The sequence below is a fragment of the Bombina bombina genome, chromosome 5, assembly GCF_027579735.1.
Source record: "Bombina bombina isolate aBomBom1 chromosome 5, aBomBom1.pri, whole genome shotgun sequence".
Taxonomy (NCBI): Eukaryota; Metazoa; Chordata; class Amphibia; order Anura; family Bombinatoridae; genus Bombina; species Bombina bombina.
In genome coordinates this window covers 237,428,029-237,455,502 of record NC_069503.1, presented here as the reverse complement: position 1 = coordinate 237,455,502, position 27,474 = coordinate 237,428,029, and the positions used below count along the sequence as shown (strand labels likewise).

The 27,474-nt window shown below is 36.9% G+C and overlaps 1 protein-coding gene across 2 annotated transcripts in view; it reads right to left on the bottom strand.

Moving 5' to 3' along the window:
- The window catches only part of ODAD2 (outer dynein arm docking complex subunit 2), a 296,623-nt gene that overhangs the window by 129,498 nt on the left and 139,651 nt on the right, over window positions 1-27,474 (bottom strand). For both annotated transcript variants that reach the window (XM_053713898.1, XM_053713899.1), the window contains one exon: window positions 4,309-4,463. In XM_053713898.1, the coding sequence (XP_053569873.1) occupies window positions 4,309-4,463 (155 nt within the window). The remainder of the gene's footprint in view (window positions 1-4,308; window positions 4,464-27,474) is intronic.

Sequence of the window (27,474 nt, the reverse complement as noted above, 5' to 3'; positions counted from 1 at the left end):
AGTGGTGTGGACAGAATCTAAAAGGGATATGTTGCTGCTAGCAAGAAGCTAATTAGTTAAAGGGACACTGACCCTAATTTTTTTCTTTTGTGATTCAGATAGAGCATGCAATTTTAAGCAACTTTCTAATTTACTCCTATTGTCAATTTTTCTTCGTTCTCTTGCTATCTTTATTTGAAAAAGAAGGCATCTAAGCGTTTTTCTTGGTTCAGCACTCTGGACAGCACTTTTTTATTGGTGGATGAATTTATCCACCAATCAGCAAGGACAACCCAGGTTGTTCACCAAAAATGGGCCGGCATCTAAACTTACTTTCTTGCTTTTCAAATAAAGACACCAAGAGAATAAAGAAAATGTGATAATAGGAGTAAATTAGAAAGTTGCTTAAAATTCCATGCTCTATCTGAATCACAAAAGAAAATATTTTGGTTCAGTGTCCCTTTAAGAGTCTTCAAATGGATGATAGGTAGGAAATAAGTAGGATATTTTGGGAGGTAATTGAGGGGGGATTTAATTTGATTGTGATCTTGCTGAAAAAATAGTTGTTACAGTTTTTCTTTGCACACTGGCCCATACTGGCAAATCATAAATTCTGTAGATGAGTTATGTACCAGGTTGATGACATTCCTCTTATGGAAAGCCAACAATTACACATGAACTGGTTTATGTGCCTGATCACAGTATACTGAAAATAATACTATACATGAGAAATAGGAAAAGTAGAACCTCTAAACACTACTACAATGTATTCATGACTTATTGGGGACGATTTAACAAACCGTCAACCGGCCCCAATGCATCTGTTTCCGTGCGATCCTTCAGGCTTGCTGGAAACAGGAGTTAAGAAGCAGTCGGACAGCAATCAACCCAATCAGATACGATCGACACCCCCAGCTAGCAGCTGATTGGCCACAAATTTGCAGGGGGGCGGCATTGCACAAGCAGTTCACCAGAACTGCTTGTGCAATGATAAATGCCGACAGCGTATGCTGTTGGCATTTAGCGATGTCTGTCGGACATCATCCAATGAGCGGACCATGTTAAATCAACCCCATTGTATCATCTGCAGATTTTAAAATATATGGAAAATGTATATTATTGTACATGAAATATATATCTCTGCTTACTGACACCACAAGCTAATCATTGTCTTTCTGTATTTACACCACATCCTCAGTATATTGTTATACACAGTGAGACCAATGAAAAAATGAATATTTTATTGCCTCCTCCAACTGGGAGCATAATTTATTCTCCTCCAACTGGGAGTGTAATTTATTCTAAACATTATTGTTTATATAGCTTTTCTCTAACCATTACTTAAAGGGACATGAAACCCACACTTTTTCTTTCATGATTCAGACAGAGAATACAGTTTTAAACAACTTTCCAATTTACTTCTATCATTTAAATTGCTTCATTCACTTGGTATTCTTTGTTGGAGAAGAAGCAATGAATATAGGTGAGCCAATAACATGAGGCATATACGTGCAGCCACCAATCAGCAACTCTTGAGCCTAACGAGGTATGTTTTTCAACAAAGGATATTAGGCGAGAGAAAGAAATTGGACTACAGAAGTAAATTTTACAATTGTTTAAAATTGCATACTCTATTTCTGTCATAAAAGACAACATTTTGGTTTCATGCCCCTTTAAGTATTGAAATGTTCAGTTTAGGTTGAGGTAGAACATGCAAAACAGCTAAATATAGCAGTATACTGATTGTTCACTCGGGGTACGAAGGACATGCCTTTTAAATCCTCAAGCTTAGAACTTGTGTATACCATAGCAATCAGTGGCCAATAAGACGCTACCTTTAAGTAAACAAAGGGAGTGTCAACTATAAAAGGGCAATCTCATCCAAGTTTTTTTTATTACTCTCTTGGATACTATAACTGTGTGCTTTTATTTTAAACATGAATACAGTTATGCTTAGGTTTTTGTTTCTGCGTTCATCTTAGAGGCAGGAGAAGAAGAATTCAACTACAGAACCAGGAGAGAACCGTAATACAACCACAAATAAGGTGTCTTAGGGTATTCAGGGTTTTACTTCCTCAATCCAGATTAAACTTCCTTTCTGATAGAGAAATGCATAAAAGATTCTGTTCAAATAGAGAAGCTATAGTTAATATGGCATAGAAATAAGAGTCACGTGATTTAATATTAGCCAAATATAGACTATAAGCTTAATAAATTATCTGCTTCGCATCATTAATATATTTCCAATGTTATCATCAGTCTGCTGTAACTCTTATCAGAATTTGAGAGACGTCTGGCCTTCTAATTAAGTGAGCCCAGCCTGTAAGCAAGCTATATCAGTGAGAAAGAGGATGATGGCAGTAGTCTATAGCCTTCTAAAGAGAGGCTTTGCCAGTAAGAAGGAAAGTGAGTGGGGCCTAGCTTGTGAGAGAGGATGTTCAGTGAGAGAGGAGGGGTCTAGCCTTTCAACTGAGTGGAGCTCAACCTACAAAAGGAGGGCTACTATAATGGTACATGGTCAAAAAATAAAAAACGTATAAAAAATATGTATAGCTTAGATGAGGGAAGGGAGAGGTGATATCTATGATAGAAATTTTCAAGTATATAAATGGACTTAATAAAGCTGAGACTGTAAAAAGCGCAACCGCAGAATAAGGGTCATGATCTTAACTTGAAGGGTAGTAGGTTCAGGAGTAATTGCGGAGGTACATCTTAACAGAAAGGGTAGTTGATCCATGCAATAAACTTCCATTACAGGTGGTAAAGACAAACACTAAGCATAAGCATAAGGCTGTCCTATAAACAAATTAAAGGGATACTAAACCCATTTTTTTTTCTTTCATGATTCAGATAGAGCATGAGATTTTAAGCACCTTTCTAATTTACTCCTATTATCAATTTTTCTTTGTTCTTATGCTATCTTGATTTGAAAAAGCAGTACTGTAAGCTTTAGAGCCGGACCATTTTTTGTTCAGCACCTGGGTAGCACTTGCTGATTTGTGGCTAAATGTAGCAAACCAATCAACAAGCTCTACCAAGGTGCTGAACTAAAAATGGGCCGGCTCCTAACATTTTATTACTGCTTTTTCAAATCAAGATAACACAAGAACAAAGAAAAATTGATAATACAAGTAAACTAGAAAGTTGCTTAAAATTGCATGCTCTATCTGAATCATGAAAGAAAAAAATGTGGGGTTAGTATCCCTTTAATCTTATACATATATAGAAAATATGAACAGACTTGTTGGGCCTATTGTTTTTATCCGTCATCAGAATTTGTGTTTCTGTGGTACATTGTTGTTAACACTGCTGCCATGTAGTGCTCAAGACACATGCATGCTCCTGCACATGTATATAGATATGCTCTTCAACAAAGAACATTACAAGACATAAGTAAAACTTACAACAAAAGTAAATTGGAAAGATTTTATTTCTTTTAACTGCATGCCCTATCTGAATCATTAAACTTGAAATGTCCCTTATGCTTTCTAATAAAAATAAGGGGTTAAATGAGGTATTGGATCCTTAATTGCAACTCCAGAAGGCCCACTACACATCTAAGTACCCGCAGTCCAATATGGCTATTGCAACCTGCACCTTGAATAAGGGAAAGTAGATCAACAACATAAATTCCATTCCATATGGTCTTATGGATCCCCACATAAATAATAACAGCCTGAGAACCCGTGTAGGCTTTAGTTGCCAAGATCTATAATCAAGCTGTCTACCAGTAATGCACCTCTTGTTGGGAGGAGTAGAACACTTCAGTAAAACATCCAAAAAAATAACCTCCTGCAGAAGCAAATATCATAAGGTAGAACAGAACAATAAAGGGAAACTAATTATTTGTACATTCTATATTTTTTATTAACCAGAATAGTCCTATTTTATGTAACGACATAATGATCTATAAGGACATATGCTCCTCTTTCTAAAAGCCAAGAACTGCTTATCACTGTGGATCGTCTCTAAATTGTCTTCTTACAGACATTTGGATGTAAATCACTGCTCCTGAAAAGATAGTTATGTCAATCCAGTTCATATTTGTAGTCTAGGCACTTGTTTCCTAAGCCAAAAACCTCATTTAAGCTGCCTGCTACATTCATTACTCATTGATCATGTCCTGCTAGTTTCATTACTCATTGATCTTGTCCTCTCCATTTGAAAGAAATTCCTCACCCTGCAAATGACCTTATTTCCACTTTACCAGCTGGCCATTAACAGCCAAATGCATTTTAAAATGAACATTATCACTGTCTGGGATTTAGATAATGTAAAACACATAGCAATAACATTAGAAAATAGACAAAATCTAAATGTTACTCATACTTTGTCACATTATCCCGACTGATGGAGCATTTCCAGATGGCTCCTGTCACTGCCGCTAATAGCTCCTTATTGTCAAATTGGCCAAGAAGTGTGGCAAGTGGCTGAAGACCTCCATATTGGCGAACTAGACTGCGTGTTTCTTCATCTTCTGCACACTATATATTTGGCAAACATAAAAAAAAGAAACATAAGAAAAACATTATCTTATTTTATAAACAACCTGCATAATTAATACAATTTGCAGGTTAAAAGGATATTTTAAAGCAAAAATCTCATGCAGTCCCAGGAAAAAAAGTAAAGCTGTGAATGTGTGCCATAGATTTTGTGGTCCCAGGTCTGGGGACTTCTGGTTGGTGGGCAAAATGAGGGTGGAAAGAGCAGATTGATCCTATGACACTGGACATTTTTAGGAAATATATTATTTGTGTATTCACTATCTATAAATTAATGTACTCTTTAAGGCTTCTAAAATTTTGATCTGCGGCCCCATGTGTTATGAAGTTGGCATTCCCTGCTCTTAATCATTAGATCATGTATTATTGACCCCAACTTACTATGTGCTTAACATCTGCAAAAGGGTTTAACACATAAAGTAAAGTCATATTCAGGTGCTTTTTACACTGGAGCTACCAAGCAAAACACCACTTGTAAACCAATCAAGAACAGTATTAGATGTTGCTGTCAATCATCAAGTTCCTGCTTAGGAGATTCAATGCTAGCAGCTTTTCAGTGGAGCTTTACCTACGTGCTTAACCCCTTTTGAAAACACAAAATAACCTAGGGTCATTAATACAAACAAATACATACTTTAGCAATTTTGACCGTGTCATTATTTTGCATTACAACGTCCCTTTAAATCTGTGACTTTTGTAGTACTGCCAATGCATCCCACTGCATGTTATCCATTTCATAATGCTTGGACATTCAATATGACATCAATTACGAAACTCACTGCTGCCACTTGAATTATTTTTGTCTAGTTATAAAGACAAAGTGGATGACTTAAACAGAAAAGAATGCTGGCAGTGGAGTTAATCATTAAACCTGATGTCATAAACAATGCCCAAGAATAAGAAAAATGAATAGTAACTGCTAAAACTTAAGGCTATAAAACAGAAAAGGCCAGAGTATAAGCTAATAAAGCCTAAGGTTTCCTTTAAAAAAAAAAAAAAGAGAGAGAGAGAGAAACACAGGAGTATGCTGAATATTATTGTAGGCTCGGAAAAGAATTGGATTTTGAATCTTTGTCGTCACTTAAACCACAACATATGAAAATTACAAGTCAAATAAAAACATAATGTGCGGACACCATTATGTGAGCCATAGTAAAAAAAGAAAATGAAACATTGACAAATGAGGTAAAATTGTGTTTTTTTTAATTTTGCTAACATTTTGTTTCATGAAGTGTTTAAATAAATTGGTGAAAACACAAAACGCGTTTTTACCATCCTCACATAGCGAGAAATTTTATTCTCTTGAATTTGAATCAAAAGTTGTAATTTTGAAATCCTACTGTGTATAGTTACCGATATATTTCTTTCCATGTGCAAAAATAATCGTGTGAAGGAATGCAAGTGGTTGGTTCATATTACTGATTACACAAAAACAATCCGAGAACGTCAAAGGACAAAAACAACTACTATGCAATGCATTTTAACTCAAAGGGACATTAGACTTAAGTTCCTGATGATCAAAACTCGCCGTCATGGAGAGAAATCTCGCCAGATCTTTGGGGACTTTTTTTTTTTAGCATTATTTCAATGCACAGTGGGAATTGAAAAGAATCACCCCTCTTGAAAATTATAACATTTTGTTGCTTTGAAGCCTGAAATAAAGACACACAGTTTTTGTTTATCCAGTTGTAATTACTCAGTGCAACTTATAACATCCAAGTAAAAGATATAACACCAATATGTCAGGCAAAAATAAAGACAATTAAAAAGCTGAATCACTGAGTTGGAAAAAGGATCACCTCCTTGTGTCAGTATTTTGTTAAACCACCTTTTGCTTTAATTACAGTCTTTAGTCTGTTGGGATATTTCTCTACTAACTTTGCACATCTAGGGGTCTATTTAAGAAGCAGTGGATGCTGCCTCCGACACCCTCCGCTTCAGTTCCGGCTGAAGCGGAAGTTAAGAAGCAGCGGTCCTAAGACCGCTGCTCCCTAACTCGTCCGCCACCTCTGAGGTGGGGGACAGCAATCCACCCGATCAAATACGATCGTGCTGATTGACACCCCCTGCTAGCGGCCGATTGGCTGCAAATCTGCAGGGGGTGGTATTGCACCAGCAGTTCACAAGAACTGCTGGTGCAATAATAGCGTATGCTGTCTGCATTTATCGATGTGTGGCGGACATGATACGCTATATCGGATCATGTCCGTCAACACATTAATAAATAGACCCCCTAGTCTGTGCAATATTTGCCCACTCTTCTTTACAGAACTACTCCAGTTCTGTTACATTTGATGGTGACCGTCATGCCACAGATATTCAATGGGGTTTATGTCTGGGCTCTGACTAGGCCATGCAAGGACATTACCTTTTTCTCCTTCAACCACTGTGTGGTCATTTTTGCTGTGTGCTTTGGGTCATTGTCATGTTGGAAGTAAACCTTCTTCCCATTGACAACATCCTGGCAGAGGGCAGCAGATTTTCCTCAAGACTTTGATGGTATTTTGCCTCATCTATTATTCCTTCTATCCTGACAAGTGCTCCAGTGCTGCCCCTTAACAGAATATTACCACCTCCATGCTTTACTGTAGGTATGGTGTTATTTAGATGGTGAGATGTATTGGATTTCCTCCAGACATATTGTTTGATGTTCAGGCCAAATAATTCAATTTTAGTCTCATCTGACTATAACACCTTTTTCCATGTTTCCTCAGAATCTCCTGATGTGTTATGGCAAAGCTCATTCATGACTGCATGTGGCCTTTCTTGAGGAGTGACTTTTTTCTTTTTTTTTTACACTTCTTTTTATTTAATTTTCGGAAAAACAAAAAAATAGGTGAAATATACAAACACTTTTTCATAACAAAGATTGCAAATCAAGCTTACAGAGTACCATACATTATGACAATTATCCTTTCTGAATATTGAACACTTCTCTGTTCTTACATTTTCTTTCCACCATCCTGCACAATACTTCATATTATTCAAAATAAAGCACAAATAAAGAGAATAGAAAAAAAAGTAAAAGGGGAGGAATAAATACAAGGCAGTAATAAAATAGTTTACAGTTCCAAGCGATTTGGTATAAGAGGAGTGACTTTTTTCTTGCAACCCTCCCATACAAGCCACATTTCTGGAAAATTTGTGATATTGTTGTCACATGCACACAACGACCACTCTTTGTCATAAATTCCTGCAAATGCTTCAGAGTTACTGTGGGCCTCCAGTTTCCTCCTGGCTCTTTCATCCAGTTTGGAGCGAGGTCCTGATTCAGAGAGGGTCTGTGTTGTACTAAATACCTTCCATTTCTTAATAATAGACGTCACAGTGCTTCTAGGAATTGATAAAGCCTTTGATATTTTCTTGTATCCATCTCCTGACTTGTGCCTGTCCACAACATTATCCCAGAGATCTTTTGACAGTGCCTTGCCACCCATAGTTGATTGTTTGCTTCTGTTGCACTACCAGGGACTAAGATGCACCAGGAAAGCTATTTTCATGCTGAGCCAATCAATATGCTCACAGCTGATCACAGTTGAAGGTCAAATGGCTTTGTGTGTGCCATTGAGAAGGTGATTAGCTACGCCTGATTGAGTTTACAAGCAATTTTAGGAGGGGGTGATACTTTTTCCAACTCAGTGATTCCATTTTTGAATTGTCTTTATTTTTGCCTGACATGTTGGTGTTATATCTTTCACTTGGATGTTATAAGTTGCACTGAGTAATTACAACTGGATAAATAAAAACTGTGTCTGTCTTTATTTCAGGCTGCAAAGCAACAAAATTTGATTTTCAAGGGGGGTGATTATTTTCAACACCCACAGTAGGTCTCTCTCTTTCATACAGAACTCTGCATTGAGAGAGAAACAAATCTCAAGAAAAAAACTGTATTTTTTAAAAGTCTTTTAGGCACCTTGTGGTACTGACAACACATATTAGATCATCTCGCCAGAGTGGAGAGGTTTAGATCATGAGGCACTAAGAGCCAGATTATAAATTGAGGTGAAAAATGTGCTTCAAACTATTTTAGTTCCAGAGTTATTCCTATTAGGCAGAGTGGATGTTGAAAGCTGTTATAGCAAACTTCTACTCAGATATTGCATTTCTATAATAGCATAATACTAAAGTTTAGACGTACATTTGTTTTGTTTCAAATTATTATTGTTTATTTATAAAGCGACAACATTTTACACAGCACTATACAAAGGTACACTACAATCATAAGGGTAAAATACAATAAAAAACTTACAATGAGACATTATGTAGGACTATACAATGTACAGTACATTACTACACTTGCATTGACAAACAAACAAAAGGAGAGGAGCAACCTGCCCTTGAGCACAATCAGTTGTAGAGGCACTTTTATACAAAGTGAGCTACAGTTAGAGAGATGCTCTTAAAGGGACAGTTCACCCAAAAACTTTCTCCCCTTTAAATTATTCCCAATGATCCTTTTTACCTGCTAGAGTGTATTCAATTGGTTGCAAGTAGCTCCTTTACTCATATTTCAGCATTTGAAATAGCTGATTTAGCTTGTGGTTTCCCAACCTATACTGAAAGTTTTGATACTGGCGTATACGCTATTGAATAGCCTAAGTAAACACAGCCAGCAGAATAGATTACACCCTCAGTGGGGGGCATGATAGTTAAGTAATAAAATGATAATTTTCCATTGTTCTCTCTATGTATTGAGCTTTGGTGTTCCAGACAAATATAAGATAAGGAAGCAAGTCTGTGTACATGAAAGTGATAACATAATGAGATCTGATATTACCTGAAGCTCAACCCATTGTAATAGGCTGTGGTTTCAAAGCACAAAACCAGCTACTTCAGATACACAAATAAACCTGAAAATGCAATTTCTCATACATTTTATACTCTGCAGCTGGTATAACAAGTCATTTAAAATACATTTATGGAAAAACAATTTTACAGTGTACTGTCCCTTTAAGCTTACAATCTAATGCACATTCGCTAACAAAACACAGAAATTTGTCTACTTTTCACAAAACGAATAAATAATGAATTTGTCAGCATTCATTTTTTTTCTTTAGTTAAAAAATTACCTTTAGCGAGCTGGAGGGCCGCGTTTACCTGCTCCTCTTCTTTACAGAGCCCTGGACGAGCTAATAGGAGGCTAAGCACGATGGCTTCCAGGGCCTGCACTAAAGGAGAATGTCTCCTATTAGCGCGGCCGGGGCTCTCTGAAGAAGAGAAGCGGGTCAGTGTGGCTCTCCAGCACGCTAAAGGTAAGTATAAAGCTACAGGTGAACTTTTTCACATGTAGCTTTGGAACATTAAATATAAAAAAAGTCAACAATTTATACACAGAAAATAGTTTTTAAAATAAAAGGGAGAAAATAATTGCAATAATTTGACCCTAAAAGAATATAGTTAAAATCAAAGTTATATACACTTAAATCTGAAATTAAATTTCTTGACCAATCTTCCTTCCAGAGAAGGCCAGGGAAGTACCCATCCCTCTCTTTTATAACATGTCATAAAGCTTTGAATCCTTGGCTGGGATTATAGAAAAACATAACTTTTTGTTATGTATATTCAGTACATACATACAAGCAATCATGAGTTTTAGTTGTTATATTTATATCCTCCAGTGTCATATATGTGATAAAAACAAAATTTATGCTTAACTGATAAATTTATTTCTCTTGTGGTGTATCCAGTCCACGGATTCATCCATTACTTGTGGGATATTCTCCTTCCCAACAGGAAGCTGCAAGAGGACACCCACAGCAGAGCTGTCTATATAGCTCCTCCCCTAACTGCCACCCCCAGTCATTCGACCGAAGACAAGCAAGAAAAAAGGAGAAACTATAGGGTGCAGTGGTGACTGTAGTTTAAAAATAAAAAACACCTGCCTTAAAATGACAGGGCGGGCCGTGGACTGGATACACCACAAGAGAAATAAATTTATCAGGTAAGCATAATTTTTTTTTTCTCTTGTAAAGGTGTATCCAGTCCACGGATTCATCCATTATTTGTGGGATACCAATACCAAAGCTTTAGGACACGGATGAAGGGAGGGACAAGGCAGGAACTTAAACGGAAGGCACCACTGCCTGTAAGACCTTTCTCCCAAAAATAGCCTCCGAAGAAGCAAAAGTATCAAATTTATAGAATTTAGAAAAGGTATGAAGCGAAGACCAAGTCGCTGCCTTACAAATCTGTTCAACAGAGGCCTCATGTTTAAAAGCCCATGTGGAAGCTACTGCTCTAGTGGAATGAGCTGTAATTCTTTCAGGAGGCTGCTGGCCAGCAGTCTCATAAGCTAAGCGTATTATACTTCTTAGCCAAAAAGAAAGGGAAGTTGCCGAAGCCTTTTGGCCTCTCCTCTGTCCAGAGTAGACAAAAAACAAAGCAGATGTTTAACGAAAATCCTTCGTAGCTTGTAAATAAAACTTTAAAGCATGAACCACATCAAGATTGTGTAATAGACGTTCCTTCTTTGAAGAAGGATTAGGACATAGTGAAGGAACAACAATCTCCTGATTGATATTCTTATTAGATACCACCTTAGTGGTACGTAACACTACCTTATCTGCATGGAAAATCAGATAAGGGGAATCACATTGTAAAGCAGATAACTCCGAAACTCTTCGAGCCGAGGAGATAGCTACTAAAAACAGAACTTTCCAAGATAAAAGCTTAATATCTATGGAATGCAAAGGTTCAAACAGAACCCCTTGAAGAACTTTAAGAACGAAATTTAAACTCCATGGCGGAGCAACAGGTTTAAACACAGGCTTGATTCTAACTAAAGCCTGACAAAACGCCTGAATGTCTGGAACCTCAGCCAGACGCTTGTGCAAAAGAATAGACAGAGCAGAAATATGTCCCTTTAAGGAACTAGCTGACAATCCCTTCTCCAATCCTTCTTGGAGAAAAGATAATATCCTAGGAATCCTGACCTTACTCCATGAGTAACCCTTGGATTCACACCAATGAAGATATTTACACCATATTTTATGATAGATTTTCCTGGTAACAGGCTTTCAAGCCTGAATTAAGGTATCAATGACCGATTCGGAAAAACCACACTTTGATAGAATCAAGCGTTCAATCTCCAAGCAGTCAGACTTAGAGAAATTAGATTTGGATGTTTGAAGGGACCTTGAAGTAGAAGGTCCTGCCTTAGCAGCAGAGTCCATGGTGGAAAGGATGACATGTCCACCAGATCTGCATACCAAGTCCTGCGTGGCTACGCAGGGGCTATCAAAATCACTGAAGCTCTCTCCTGCTTGATCTTGGCAATCAGAAGAGGGAGCAGAGGAAATGGTTGAAACACATAAGCCAGGCTGAAGGACCAGGGCGCTGCTAGAGCATCTATCAGCGCTGCCTTGGGATCCCTGGACCTGGACCCGTAACAAGGAAGCTTGGCATTCTGACGAGACGCCATGAGATCCAGTTCTGGTTTGCCCCATAGTTGGATCAACTGGGCAAATACCTCCGGATGGAGCTCCCACTCCCCCGGATGAAAAGTCTGCCGACTTAGAAAATCCGCCTCCCAGTTCTCTTCTCCTGGGATATGGATAGCTGAGAGATGGCAAGAGTGAACCTCTGCCCATAGAATTATCTTTGAAACCTCCAACATTGCCAGAGGGCTCCTTGTTGCCCCCTGATGGTTGATATAGGCTACAGTCTTGATGTTGTCCGACTGAAATCTGATGAACCTGACCGCAACTAGCTGAGGCCAATTAGAAATGAAAGAGAGGGCACAACATAGCGTGATACTGTTGAATCAGATTCAAAGAGAGAATAATCGAAAAGGCTTACCGAAAAGCTATGCACCGTACTGTGACCGGTGCTGTTGGGCGGACTAACACTCTCAGTGGTTAGCACACTGGTGAGTCTCTGGTGTACTGCAGGCCGGTGAATCTCTGCGTGGCTCGGTTGAAGTGACCGTGCGTCTGTGGGGAATTGTATTGCAGACTGCGGTAGAATTCAAGATCAAACACCTTTCCAGAGTGGATCAATGAAAGCGAAAGACAACTTCCGTGTGAAAGAATTAAAATCTTTATTCCATAAAAGAACTGCTACGCATTTCTCGACCAATATCTGGTCGTTTCCTCAGGCATAAAACAATGGATACTATTAGAACAAGTTAAAACCTTAAATACAGGTAAGTTTAAAAGCGGAAGTTGTCATAGTTTCTGAAAGAGACCAATGGTTACTAAGTTAGCACTGTGAATCTTATTAACACTGATTGTGATATATACCTGTGAACCCAACCATTGTTAACTTGTGTCTGTAACCATATGTATCAAAATATTGCAAAAATGTTCCTGACAGATTAATCAAATATATGTCAAAATTGTTCGTTAAGCTAAATAAATTCTAACTTTGTAAAATATCAACAGCCGCTCCTGGCAATTAATCGCATGTATATGGAAGTAAGTGTATGTATAATGAATATTTGAAATCCTCTATGTTTATTTGAAAACGAGCATGAGGTATTAATAAAGAGATATAATAGATGATGTGTGTAAATGGTGTAAAATGTGAATGTAATATGAAAGTGAAAAATGGAAATAGAACTATAAATAGGAAACGAAATGAATAATAGTAACGATGAACATAGATAGAATTGAGGAATCTGGACCCCACGGCTGTGAAAAATAATATACAAGTATTTGTTGATATGTTGACGTTTTAAGTCCATCACATATCCGGTTGAATTGGTTACAATTTTTGTATATATAAAAATGTAAATTCATTATTTAATTTACAAAAAAGAGATTTTTGTAAAGTTTGTAATCATGCATATTTTCTTGTAAGAAAGGCATTTATTAAATATAGTATATTAATTATGGAATCCAGTTATGAAATGACACGTCTCACAGATTGACTCAAAATTTAATAATGGTAATCAGAAAAAAGCAACCTGATATAGACTTGATTTTTATATATATATATGTATTTTTTATATGTGGTAATAATCGGTCAAATTGATTTTTTTTTAAAATAGTCTAAAATTGATTTGTTGGTATATCAATTTCTCAGCTAGCTCTGAAAATATGATATTGTGACAAAAAATTGTCCATTGGGAGCTGGTCTCCAATGTTTTTTATGGAATTGATGCGTAAATCAGTATTGGGAGCTGGTCTCCAATGTTTTTTATGGAATTGATGCGTAAATCAGTATTATTGCTATTTAAAGCAAGTAAACCAAAGGGACTCTTCTAAATAGTTTAGAAGATGTTATGATTCTAACTTTTGTGTATAGAATAATGTACATGGTGTGTAGTATATAATCGAAAATATATTCGAGTATAGTATCCTAACCTACATATAAGAATCCTAACTAATGGAAATAACTAAGTACATGGTGAGAGTGTATCTATCGTTCATAGTGTTAATTGGGTTTGTTTTCTAATCTATGTGTTACAAGCTAATGTCTACTGATATCATGTGATGAATGTTTTAATAGACTGTTAGAAAATTGTTATTTAGAGCATCTGAACCTATTGGGTTCATATGGACTACTGAAAACATGGACAGCTTAAAATATTAGAATTTTGGTTTGTGTGATATACTTGTATTAAATGTGAAATTCACCAAGTGTACTAGATATATCATATAAATGTCAATGTATAGTAAGAATGATCTTTGATCTATTATTGTGTATGCCATGTTAGTTTATGTCTGTATTGGTAAGTCTAGTTGCTAGTTGAACGCTGCTAAATCTAAGTTGGCATGGGTAGGGACACTGTGTTTGACTTTCATTTTCTTGCAATTTTTACAGTTACGAAAGTGTTCTCCCCACCTTGTTTTTACATTCCTAGAGGTGCGGCCCACATATTGTAGGCCACATATACACTCTAACAGGTATACAACAAAAGAGGTATTGCAGTTGTAAAAGCCCTGGATAGGATATATGTCTCCGGTGGTATGGGACCTGAAAATTTTGGTGCCAGATTTAATATATTGACAAGAGTTGCAACCAGTTTTACCACATTTGTATACTCCCTGTAGGGCAAAAATACCTTTCTTAGATTTAGTGATATTCTTGGATTGCTGTTGGGTATGTTTAACTATTTTGCTAGGTGCTAATCTGCTTCTTAGGGTTGGAGCTCTCCTATAAACTATCCTTGGTCTGTCCTGTACAATGTTTCTTAATATGGGATCCCTTTGGATCACATGCCAATGTTTATAGATTATCTGATTTATTTTTTGAAAATTGTTATTGTATTGAGTGATAAACATGATATTTCCCTGATCTGTTGGTGTATTAGTAACTGAGTTCATATTGTTATTATTGGATAGTATCTCATACCTATCTAACCGTTTGGTTCTCGTTAGTGCATTATCTAAGATGTGAGCCGGATAATTTTTTTCTATGAATCTATTGTATATGGTCTGACTTTGTTCGAGAAAAGTGTTGTAATCTGAACAGTTCCTCCTGATACGTCTAAACTGACTGTAAGGTACATTGTTAATCCAACTTCTGTGATGATTGCTGTAGTATTCCAAATAGCTGTTGCTATCTACATCTTTGAAATACGTTTTAGACGTTATGGTCTGGTTAGGTCCCCAACTGAGTACCAAGTCTAAATAATCTATTGATTCAGATTGTATTGGCTGTGAATGTGATTCCCATATCGTTATTATTGAGTCGTGTTATGAATAGTTCTGCTGATTCTAAACTGCCATTCCAAATGAATATAAGATCGTCTATATAACGGCTATAGAATACCAGGTTCTCCCGAAGTTCCGCATGGTAAATGTATACCTCCTCAAATAATCCCCATAAAGAGATTAGCGAAACTTGGGGTGAACCTGGTACTCATGGCGTCCCCTTAATCTGTAAATAAAATCGGTCTAAATATAAGAAATAATTATGTTGCAAAATGTACTTGATGCATTCCAGAATGTATGTTCTTTGTTCTTTGGGTAAATATGGGTCCTATTCTAAAAAATGAGATACTGCCGCCAATCCTAGATCGTGAGCAATGTTTGAATAAAGAGAGCTGACATCACAGGTAATCCAAAATTTCTTTGTATTTGTGAGGGTAAGGTTCTGTAATAGTTGTAAAAGATGGGTACTGTCCCTAATATAAGACGGAAGAGTTGTTACAAATTTCTGTAAGAATTGATCAATATAAAATGATAAATTGTAAGTAAGATTGCCTATCCCGGCTATAATTGGACGTCCGGGAGGGTTATTTTTATCGTTATGGATTTTGGGGAGATGGTAGTAGTGTGCGATGCTGGGATTATCTATTTTTAGAAATTCTCTTTCTTCTTTGTTTAATATTCCCTGCAGTGATCCCTTGTCTATTAATTTTTGATATGTTAGTGAGAAAAGGGGTGTCGGGTCTCTAGGAAGAGTTTGATAATAATTGGTATCTCCTAGAATTCTCTCTGCTTCTTTGGTATAGTCTTTGTAATCCTGGATAACGATACCCCCCCCCTTATCCGCATCGCAAATGACAATGTTTGGATTATTCTGTAAACTATATAATGCTTTTTTGTGTCTGTGAAAAGAGCAATTTTTCCTTTTAGCTGTTGTTTTTAGAAGTTTCTCACAATCTTCTAAAACCATGTTTTGATATAGTTCAATGTATTTATTATTGGTGTTGGTTGGATTGAAATTTGATTTATTTTTTACGTTAGTGTGTATATATCCTTCAAATAAATGATCAGTTATATCTTCAATGTTTGCTATAACACATGGGACTGATTTATCAGATGGCATATTGTGAGTTATTATTACCTGCAAATCTGTGTTGTGATATGAATCTCTATTTAGTTTTTTGTTTGCAAAATATTTTTGTAAAGACAACTTGCGTGTGAAATTATTCACATCAACAAATAAATTGAAAATATTTGGTGAGTTTGGTGGACAAAAGGAAAATCCTTTTTTAAGTACTCTTTTTTCTTCTATGGATAATGTGTGTGATGACAAATTGAATAGGCCCTGATTTAATCTGGATAGTTCCGCTTTCTTGGTGGTAAGGCCTCTGCCCCTCCTACCTCGTTTTCTGATATATGTGGTCTTTTTGCCGACCTTGTTGGAAAATTTTCTGTTCTTATGTTGGGGCCTATTCCTAAAAAAGGAGGCGGTGGGTTGCTGCTGGTACTGGGACTCTCTCCATCTCCTGTTGTTATGAGTGGACTAAATCTATTGTGATGGTCATACTGTTCAAAATGTGTGGCTGGTGTTTGTGGATTGTCATTATTAATCCAAATCTGATTAGTTGGTGGATCAATAGTTGGTCGTCTATGATGGTGCGATGTATTACTGTGATCATTGTAATCACATCTAGTATTATATTCGCCCTGGGATCTGTAATGACTATTATGGTTCCAGGTGTTCCCTTGGTATGGTGAAATTTGTGCACCTTTGTGTTGGTAGGCTTGTGCTGACTGGTAGGAAATATTGTGGGAATCATTGGTGTTATTACTCTTAAATCTGTGTTCCCAATTCGTGTGGGGTGCTTGGTCTCTATTGGAAGATTGATAGTAGTGTTGTGATTTATTATATGAATGTGGTTGATATGAGCCTTTAGAAAAAGTGTAATGGTTATGCTGTGCTCTATTGTTAGAGGAAGACCAATTCTGTCTGTATTGGCCTTCCTTGTGTATTCTTTGTTCAGAATCAGACTTGGGAGTTCTGTTACTGAATGTGTTATGGTGTGTAGAATTGTGAGAAATGGATCGGTTTTGAAATGATTGTGGGGGTTTGTAATAATTGTTGTTACTCCTATTGTGGTGAGCAGTTCTTATCCCCTGATGATTTTGGAGTATAGAACTGTTTGAAGGCATGTTTTCCTTCCGATTAAAGGTGTACACACAATCGTTAATGTAGTCTTCATGGTCCCTTTGTAATTTTTTAGTTTTATTCTGGACAATATTTTCTTGGAACCTGTCGGTGCGTTCATTAATCTCTTTTAGAATTTTACTATAATCTGGATTTTGCCGATAGACCCTGAGATCTGTCTGTATTTTCTCTATGTTGGTGCTACTCTGACTATAGAGTTGGCGTCTATGTTAAATCAAAATTCTCATTAAATTGAAAGAACACTCATTAAGTGCCTCGTACCACTTTTTTAAGAGTGCAGGATCATCTTTAAAAGAACAATGTTTAAAGATCCTCAATCCTCTGGGAATGTATTTGACCTCTATATATTTTTCTAGAGCCGTGAGATCCCACCAGTGTCTATGTTCTTTATTTATTTCTTCTTCTAATAAATAGAAAAGGTCCCTCATGGGTTTAATTTCATTACTTTCTGAAATGATATACGAAATGTTATTATCTTTAGAAAGATTAAAACTCAGTCTTTTAGAACTACGTTCTTCTTTAGATTGCATTTTATGTTATAATTATAGAATGTAATATATAAGATGAACAACAAATAAGATGCTGAGCGTGTGTAGTGTACAATGTGTTGTATTAAAACTAATGTGTGATATTAATTACCATAAATATGGTGTGTGGACAATCAAATATAACACTAAGTGTGAGCGGTGGAAAAGAACAGGTGTGATGGAATGTGCAATGTGCTGTGGGGAGGTGTGTTGTGTTACTGATGTCCCTTTGGTAATGTGTTAATGAATAAGGTAATGAATAGTATGTGAGTGAAAAATGAACCGGGAACAACAAAAAAAAAAAAAATTTATAAAATGAAATAAAATGCGGTCTGTTGGTGTCCTATTGTAAAAAAGAAGAAATAACGATGTAAATGGTTGTGTAGAGTCAATTGGCTCGATGGGTGTAGTATATATATATATATATATATATTATTTTTTTTAAGGTGACATAAAATTACTAATATGGCCCAAACACACTACTGATTTGGTTTTTTCAAAGATTGAGAGTTACTAGAAAGCAAGTTCTAATAATTATAAATAAAATCTGACGTTTGAGTAGTTAAAGAGATTGTGTATAAGATTTTAAAGCTAGCTTACAAAACTAACTAACTGTGTGTTGGTGCAGGTCTTATACAAACTAAATAGCAGTGGTCAGTGTGTATTGTATTCAAATCAATGCAATTGGCATATACCTGCATACATTTAACATAAATAACAGTATTACTAAACAAAACAAAAAGCGATAATCCTAAAAGACGTGATTGGTAAAAAAGCGTGGTTGGTTAAAAAGTAAAAAATTAATAAATTAAAAGATTATAAAATTAAAACTAATCCAACAAATAGAAACATGTGGTTCCAATATAGTGCAAATACGAATCAGTGTATATAACTGAAAACAAGTCAATTTTGAATAAGTCAAATAAATGAATAGCTGCAAAACCCCGATAAACGCCAATGGAAGCTGAAAGTCATACAAGGAACCCCGAGGGGAACCGAGAGCGGGGTGCGCTAAATATTGAAAGAAATCAAGTCTGTGCACAAACCATGTAATTCTCGTGTAGTCAAACGGTGATATAAAGAAAATGTGAAGCAAAGTGAGAAGCGGCGAGCTCCTCTGGTCCTCGGAGTGAAGATTTCTGGAAATTAGAAATGAAAAAGAGGGCGCCACATAGCGTGATACTGTTGAATCAGAGTCAAAGAGAGAATAATCGAAAAGGCTTACCGAAAAGCTATGCACCGTACTGTGACCGGTTCTGTTGGGCGGACTAACACTCTCAGTGGTTAGCACACTGGTGAGTCTCTGGTGTAATGCAGGCCGGTGAATCTCTGCGTGGCTCGGTTGAAGTGACCGTGCGTCTGTGGGGAATTGTATTGCAGACTGCGGTAGAATTCAAGATCAAACACCTTTCCAGAGTGGATCAATGAAAGCGAAAGACAACTTCCGTGTGAAAGAATTAAAAATTTCAACAGTATCACGCTATGTGGCGCCCTCTTTTTAATTTCTAATTTCCAGAAATCTTCACTCCGAGGACCAGAGGAGCTCTCCGCTTCACACTTTGCTTCACATTTTCTTTATATCACCGTTTGACTACACGAGAATTACATGGTTTGTGCACAGACTTGATTTCTTTCAATATTTAGAGCACCCCGCTCTCGGTTCCCCTCGGGGTTCCTTGTATGACTTTCAGCTTGAATTGGTGTTTATCGGGGTTTTGCAGCTATTCATTTATTTGACTTATTCAAAATTGACTTGTTTTCAGTTATATACACTGATTCGTATTTGCACTATATTGGAATCACATGTTTCTATTTGTTGGATTAGTTTTAATTTTATAATCTTTTAATTTATTAATTTTTTACTTTTTAACCAACCTTGCTTTTTTACCAATCACGTCTTTTAGGATTATCGCTTTTTTGTTTTTTTTGTTTAGTAATACTGTTATTTATGTTAAATGTATGCAGGTATATGCCAATTGCATTGATTTGAATACAATACACACTGACCACTGCTATTTAGTTTGTATAAGACCTGCACCAACACACAGTTAGTTAGTTTTGTAAGCTAGCTTTAAAATCTTATACACAATCTCTTTAACTACTCAAACGTCAGATTTTATTTATAATTATTAGAACTTGCTTTCTAGTAACTCTCAATCTTTGAAAAAACATAATTTATGTAAGAACTTACCTGATAAATTCATTTCTTTCATATTAGCAAGAGTCCATGAGCTAGTGACGTATGGGATATACATTCCTACCAGGAGGGGCAAAGTTTCCCAAACCTCAAAATGCCTATAAATACACCCCTCACCACACCCACAATTCAGTTTAACGAATAGCCAAGAAGTGGGGTGATAAAAAAGTGCGAAAGCATATAAAATAAGGAATTGGAATAATTGTGCTTTATACAAAAATCATAACCACCACAAAAAAAGGGTGGGCCTCATGGACTCTTGCTAATATGAAAGAAATGAATTTATCAGGTAAGTTCTTACATAAATTATGTTTTCTTTCATGTAATTAGCAAGAGTCCATGAGCTAGTGACGTATGGGATAATGATTACCCAAGATGTGGATCTTTCCACGCAAGACTCACTAGAGAGGGAGGGATAAAATAAAGACAGCCAATTCCTGCTGAAAATAATCCACACCCAAAATAAAGTTTAATGAAAAACATAAGCAGAAGATTCAAACTGAAACCGCTGCCTGAAGTACTTTTCTACCAAAAACTGCTTCAGAAGAAGAAAACACATCAAAATGGTAGAATTTAGTAAAAGTATGCAAAGAGGACCAAGTTGCTGCTTTGCAAATCTGATCAATCGAAGCTTCATTCCTAAACGCCCAGGAAGTAGAAACTGACCTAGTAGAATGAGCTGTAATCCTACGAGGCGGAGTTTTACCCGACTCAACATAGGCAAGATGAATTAAAGATTTCAACCAAGATGCCAAAGAAATGGCAGAAGCTTTCTGGCCTTTTCTAGAACCGGAAAAGATAACAAATAAACTAGAAGTCTTTCGGAAAGACTTAGTAGCTTCAACATAATATTTCAAAGCTCTAACAACATCCAAAGAATGTAACGATTTCTCCTTAGAATTCTTAGGATTAGGACATAATGAAGGAACCACAATTTCTCTACTAATGTTGTTGGAATTCACAACTTTAGGTAAAAATTCAAAAGAAGTTCGCAACACTGCCTTATCCTGATGAAAAATCAGAAAAGGAGACTCACAAGAAAGAGCAGATAATTCAGAAACTCTTCTGGCAGAAGAGATTGCCAAAAGGAGCAAAACTTTCCAAGAAAGTAATTTAATGTCCAATGAATGCATAGGTTCAAACGGAGGAGCTTGAAGAGCCCCTAGAACCAAATTCAAACTCCAAGGAGGAGAAATTGACTTAATGACAGGTTTTATACGAACCAAAGCTTGTACAAAACAATGAATATCAGGAAGATTAGCAATCTTTCTGTGAAAAAGAACAGAAAGAGCAGAGATTTGTCCTTTCAAGGAACTTGCGGACAAACCTTTATCTAAACCATCCTGAAGAAACTGTAAAATTCTTGGAATTCTAAAAGAATGCCAAGAAAAATGATGAGAAAGACACCAAGAAATATAAGTCTTCCAGACTCTATAATATATCTCTCTGGATACAGATTTACGAGCCTGTAACATAGTATTAATCACAGAGTCAGAGAAACCTCTTTGACTAAGAATCAAGCGTTCAATCTCCATACCTTTAAATTTAAGGATTTGAGATCCTGATGGAAAAAAGGACCTTGCGACAGAAGGTCTGGTCGTAGCGGAAGAGTCCACGGATGGCAAGAGGCCATCCGGACAAGATCCGCATACCAAAACCTGTGAGGCCATGCCGGAGCTACCAGCAGAACAAACGAGCATTCCTTCAGAATCTTGGAGATTACTCTTGGAAGAAGAACTAGAGGCGGAAAGATATAAGCAGGATGATACTTCCAAGGAAGTGATAATGCATCCACTGCTTCCGCCTGAGGATCCCGGGATCTGGACAGATACCTGGGAAGTTTCTTGTTTAGATGAGACGCCATCAGATCTATTTCTGGAAGCTCCCATATTTGAACAATCTGAAGAAATACCTCTGGGTGAAGAGACCATTCGCCCGGATGCAACGTTTGGCGACTGAGATAATCCGCTTCCCAATTGTCTATACCTGGGATATGAACCGCAGAGATTAGACAGGAGCTGGATTCCGAACCAAACCAGAATTCGAGATACTTCTTTCATAGCCAGAGGACTGTGAGTCCCTCCTTGATGATTGATGTATGCCACAGTTGTGACATTGTCTGTCTGAAAACAAATGAACGATTCTCTCTTCAGAAGAGGCCAAGACTGAACAGCTCTGAAAATTGCACGGAGTTCCAAAATATTGATCGGTAATCTCACCTCCTGAGATTCCCAAACTCCTTGTGCCGTCAGAGATCCCCACACAGCTCCCCAACCTGTGAGACTTGCATCTGTTGAAATTACAGTCCAGGTCGGAAGCACAAAAGAAGCCCCCTGAATTAAACGATGGTGATCTGTCCACCACGTTAGAGAGTGTCGTACAATCGGTTTTAAAGATATTAATTGAGATATCTTTGTGTAATCCCTGCACCATTGATTCAGCATACAGAGCTGAAGAGGTCGCATGTGAAAACGAGCAAAGGGGATCGCGTCCGATGCAGCAGTCATAAGACCTAGAATTTCCATGCATAAGGCTATCGAAGGGAATGATTGTGACTGAAGGTTTCGACAAGCTGAAATCAATTTTAGACGTCTCTTGTCTGTTAAAGACAGAGTCATGGACACTGAATCTATCTGGAAACCCAGAAAAGTTACCCTTGTCTGAGGAATCAATGAACTTTTTGGTAAATTGATCCTCCAACCATGATCTTGAAGAAACAATACAAGTCGATTCGTATGAGATTCTGCTAAATGTAAAGACTGAGCAAGTACCAAGATATCGTCCAAATAAGGAAATACCACAATACCCTGTTCTCTGATTACAGACAGAAGGGCACCGAGAACCTTTGTAAAAATTCTTGGAGCTGTAGCTAGGCCAAACGGCAGAGCCACAAACTGGTAATGCTTGTCCAGAAAAGAGAATCTCAGGAACTGATAATGATCTGGATGAATCGGAATATGCAGATAAGCATCCTGTAAATCTATTGTGGACATATAATGCCATTGCTGAACAAAAGGCAAGATAGTCCTTACAGTTACCATTTTGAACGTTGGTATCCTTACATAACGATTCAATATTTTTAGATCCAGAACTGGTCTGAAGGAATTCTCCTTCTTTGGTACAATGAAGAGATTTGAATAAAACCCCATCCCCTGTTCCAGAACTGGAACTGGCATAATTACTCCAGCCAACTCTAGATCTGAAACACAATTCAGAAATGCTTGAGCTTTCACTGGATTTACTGGGACACGGGAAAGAAAAAATCTCTTTGCAGGAGGTCTCATCTTGAAACCAATTCTGTACCCTTCTGAAACAATGTTCTGAATCCAAAGATTGTGAACAGAATTGATCCAAATTTCTTTGAAAAAACGTAACCTGCCCCCTACCAGCTGAGCTGGAATGAGGGCCGCACCTTCATGTGGACTTAGAAGCAGGCTTTGCCTTTCTAGAAGGCTTGGATTTATTCCAGACTGGAGATGGTTTCCAAACTGAAACTGCTCCTGAGGATGAAGGATCAGGCTTTTGTTCTTTGTTGAAACGAAAGGAACGAAAACGATTATTAGCCCTGTTTTTACCCTTAGATTTTTTATCCTGTGGTAAAAAAGTTCCTTTCCCACCAGTAACAGTTGAGATAATGGAATCCAACTGAGAACCAAATAATTTGTTACCCTGGAAAGAAATGGAAAGTAGAGTTGATTTAGAAGCCATATCAGCATTCCAAGTTTTAAGCCATAAAGCTCTTCTAGCTAAAATAGCTAGAGACATAAACCTGACATCAACTCTGATAATATCAAAAATGGCATCACAGATAAAATTATTAGCATGCTGAAGAAGAAGAATATTATGAGAATCATGATCTGTTACTTGTTGTGCTAAAGTCTCCAACCAAAAAGTTGAAGCTGCAGCAACATCAGCCAAAGATATAGCAGGTCTAAGAAGATTACCTGAACACAGATAAGCTTTTCTTAGAAAGGATTCAATTTTCCTATCTAAAGGATCTTTAAACGAAGTACCATCTGACGTAGGAATAGTAGTACGTTTAGCAAGGGTAGAAATAGCCCCATCAACTTTAGGGATTTTGTCCCAAAATTCTAATCTGTCAGACGGCACAGGATATAATTGCTTAAAACGTTTAGAAGGAGTAAATGAATTACCCAATTTATCCCATTCTCTGGAAATTACTTCAGAAATAGCATTAGGAACAGGAAAAACGTCTGGAATAACCACAGGAGATTTAAACACCTTATCTAAACGTTTAGAATTAGTATCAAGAGGACCAGAATCCTCTATTTCTAAAGCAATTAGTACTTCTTTAAGTAAAGAACAAATAAATTCCATTTTAAATAAATATGAAGATTTATCAGCATCAATCTCTGAGACAGAATCCTCTGAACCAGAAGAGTCATCAGAATCAGAATGATGATGTTCATTTAAAAATTCATCTGTAGAGAGAGAAGTTTTAAAAGATTTTTTATGTTTACTAGAAGGAGAAATAACAGACATAGCCTTCTTGATGGATTCAGAAACAAAATCTCTTATGTTATCAGGAACATTCTGCACCTTAGATGTTGAGGGAACTGCAACAGGCAATGGTACATTACTAAAGGAAATATTATCTGCTTTAACAAGTTTGTCATGACAATTAATACAAACAACAGCCGGAGGAATAGCTACCAAAAGTTTACAGCAGATACACTTAGCTTTGGTAGGTCCAGCACTAAACAGCGATTTTCCTGAAGTATCTTCTGACTCAGATGCAACGTGAGACATCTTGCAATATGTAAGAGAAAAAACAACATATAAAGCAAAATTGATCAAATTCCTTAAATGACAGTTTCAGGAATGGGAAAAAATGCCAATAAACAAGCTTCTAGTAACCAGAAGCAAAGAAAAAATCAGACTGAAATAATGTGGAGACAAAAACGACGCCACATCCGGAACGCCGACATTTTTGGCGCAAAAGGACGTCAAAAAATGACGCAACTTCCGGCGACACGTATGACGCCGGAAACAGAAAAGATTTTTTGCGCCAAAAAAGTCAGCGCCAAGAATGACCCAATAAAATGAAGCATTTTCAGCCCCCGCGAGCCTAACAGCCCACAGGGAAAAAAAGTCAAATTTTTAAGGTAAGAAAAAATGATTGATTCAAACGCATTATCCCAAATATGAAACTGACTGTCTGAAAATAAGGAATGTTGAACATTCTGAGTCAAGGCAAATAAATGTTTGAATACATATATTTAGAACTTTATAAATAAAGTGCCCAACCAAAGCTTAGAGTGTCACAGAAAATAAGATTTACTTACCCCAGGACACTCATCTACATGTTTGTAGAAAGCCAAACCAGTACTGAAACGAAAATCAGCAGAGGTAATGGTATATAAATAAGAGTATATCGTCGATCTGAAAAGGGAGGTAAGAGATGAATCTCTACGACCGATAACAGAGAACCTATGAAATAGACCCCGTAGAAGGAGATCACTGCATTCAAATAGGCAATACTCTCCTCACATCCCTCTGACATTCACTGCACGCTGAGAGGAAAACCGGGCTCCAACTTGCTGCGGAGCGCATATCAACGTAGAATCTAGCACAAACTTACTTCACCACCTCCATAGGAGGCAAAGTTTGTAAAACTGAATTGTGGGTGTGGTGAGGGGTGTATTTATAGGCATTTTGAGGTTTGGGAAACTTTGCCCCTCCTGGTAGGAATGTATATCCCATACGTCACTAGCTCATGGACTCTTGCTAATTACATGAAAAAAAACCAAATCAGTAGTGTGTTTGGGCCATATTAGTAATTTTATGTCAACTAAATAAAAAAAAAATATATATATATACTACACCCATCGAGCCAATTGACTCTATACAACCATTTACATCGTTATTTCTTCTTTTTTACAATAGGACACCAACAGACCGCATTTTATTTAATTTTATAAAAAAAAAATATTTTTTTTTGTTCCCGGTTCATTTTTCACTCACATACTATTCATTACCTTATTCATTAACACATTACCAAAGGGACATCAGTAACACAACACACCTCCCCACAGCACATTGCACATTCCATCACACCTGTTCTTTTCCACCGCTCACACTTAGTGTTATATTTGATTGTCCACACACCATATTTATGGTAATTAATATCACACATTAGTTTTAATACAACACATCGTACACTACACACGCTCAGCATCTTATTTGTTGTTCATCTTATATATTACATTCTATAATTATAACATAAAATGCAATCTAAAGAAGAACGTAGTTCTAAAAGACTGAGTTTTAATCTTTCTAAAGATAATAACATTTCGGATATCATTTCAGAAAGTAATGAAATTAAACCCATGAGGGACCTTTTCTATTTATTAGAAGAAGAAATAAATAAAGAACATAGACACTGGTGGGATCTCACGGCTCTAGAAAAATATATAGAGGTCAAATACATTCCCAGAGGATTGAGGATCTTTAAACATTGTTCTTTTAAAGATGATCCTGCACTCTTAAAAATGTGGTACGAGGCACTTAATGAGTGTTCTTTCAATTTGATGAGAATTTTGATTGAACATAGACGCCAACTCTATAGTCAGAGTAGCACCAACATAGAGAAAATACAGACAGATCTCAGGGTCTATAAGCAAAATCCCGATTATAGTAAAATTCTAAAAGAGATTAATGAACACACCGACAGGTTCAAAGAAAATATTGTCCAAAATAAAAATAAAAAATTACAAAGGGACCATGAAGACTACATTAACGATTGTGTGTACACCTTTAATCGGAAGGAAAACATGCCTTCAAACAGTTCTATACTCCAAAATCATCAGGGGATAAGAACTGCTCACCACAATAGGAGTAACAACAATTATTACAAACCCCCACAATCATTTCAAAACCGATCCATTTCTCACAATTCTACACACCATAACACATTCAGTAACAGAACTCCCAAGTCTGATTCTGAACAAAGAATACACAAGGAAGGCCACTACAGACAGAATTGGTCTTCCTCTAACAATAGAGCACAGAATAACCATTACACTTTTTCTAAAGGCTCATATCAACCACATTCATATAATAAATCACAACACTACTATCAATCTTCCAATAGAGACCAAGCACCCCACACGAATAGGGAACAAAGATTTAAGAGTAATAACACCAATGATTCCCACAATATTTCCTACCAGTCAGCACAAGCCTACCAACACAAAGGTGCACAAATTTCACCATACCAATGGAACACCTGGAACCATAATAGTCATTACAGATCCCAGGGCGAATATAATACTAGACGTGATTACAATGATCACAGTAATACATCGCACCATCATAGACGACCAACTATTGATCCACCAACTAATCAGATTTGGATTAATAATGACAATCCACAAACACCAGCCACACATTTTGAACAGTATGAACATCACAATAGATTTAGTCCACTCATAACAACAGGAGA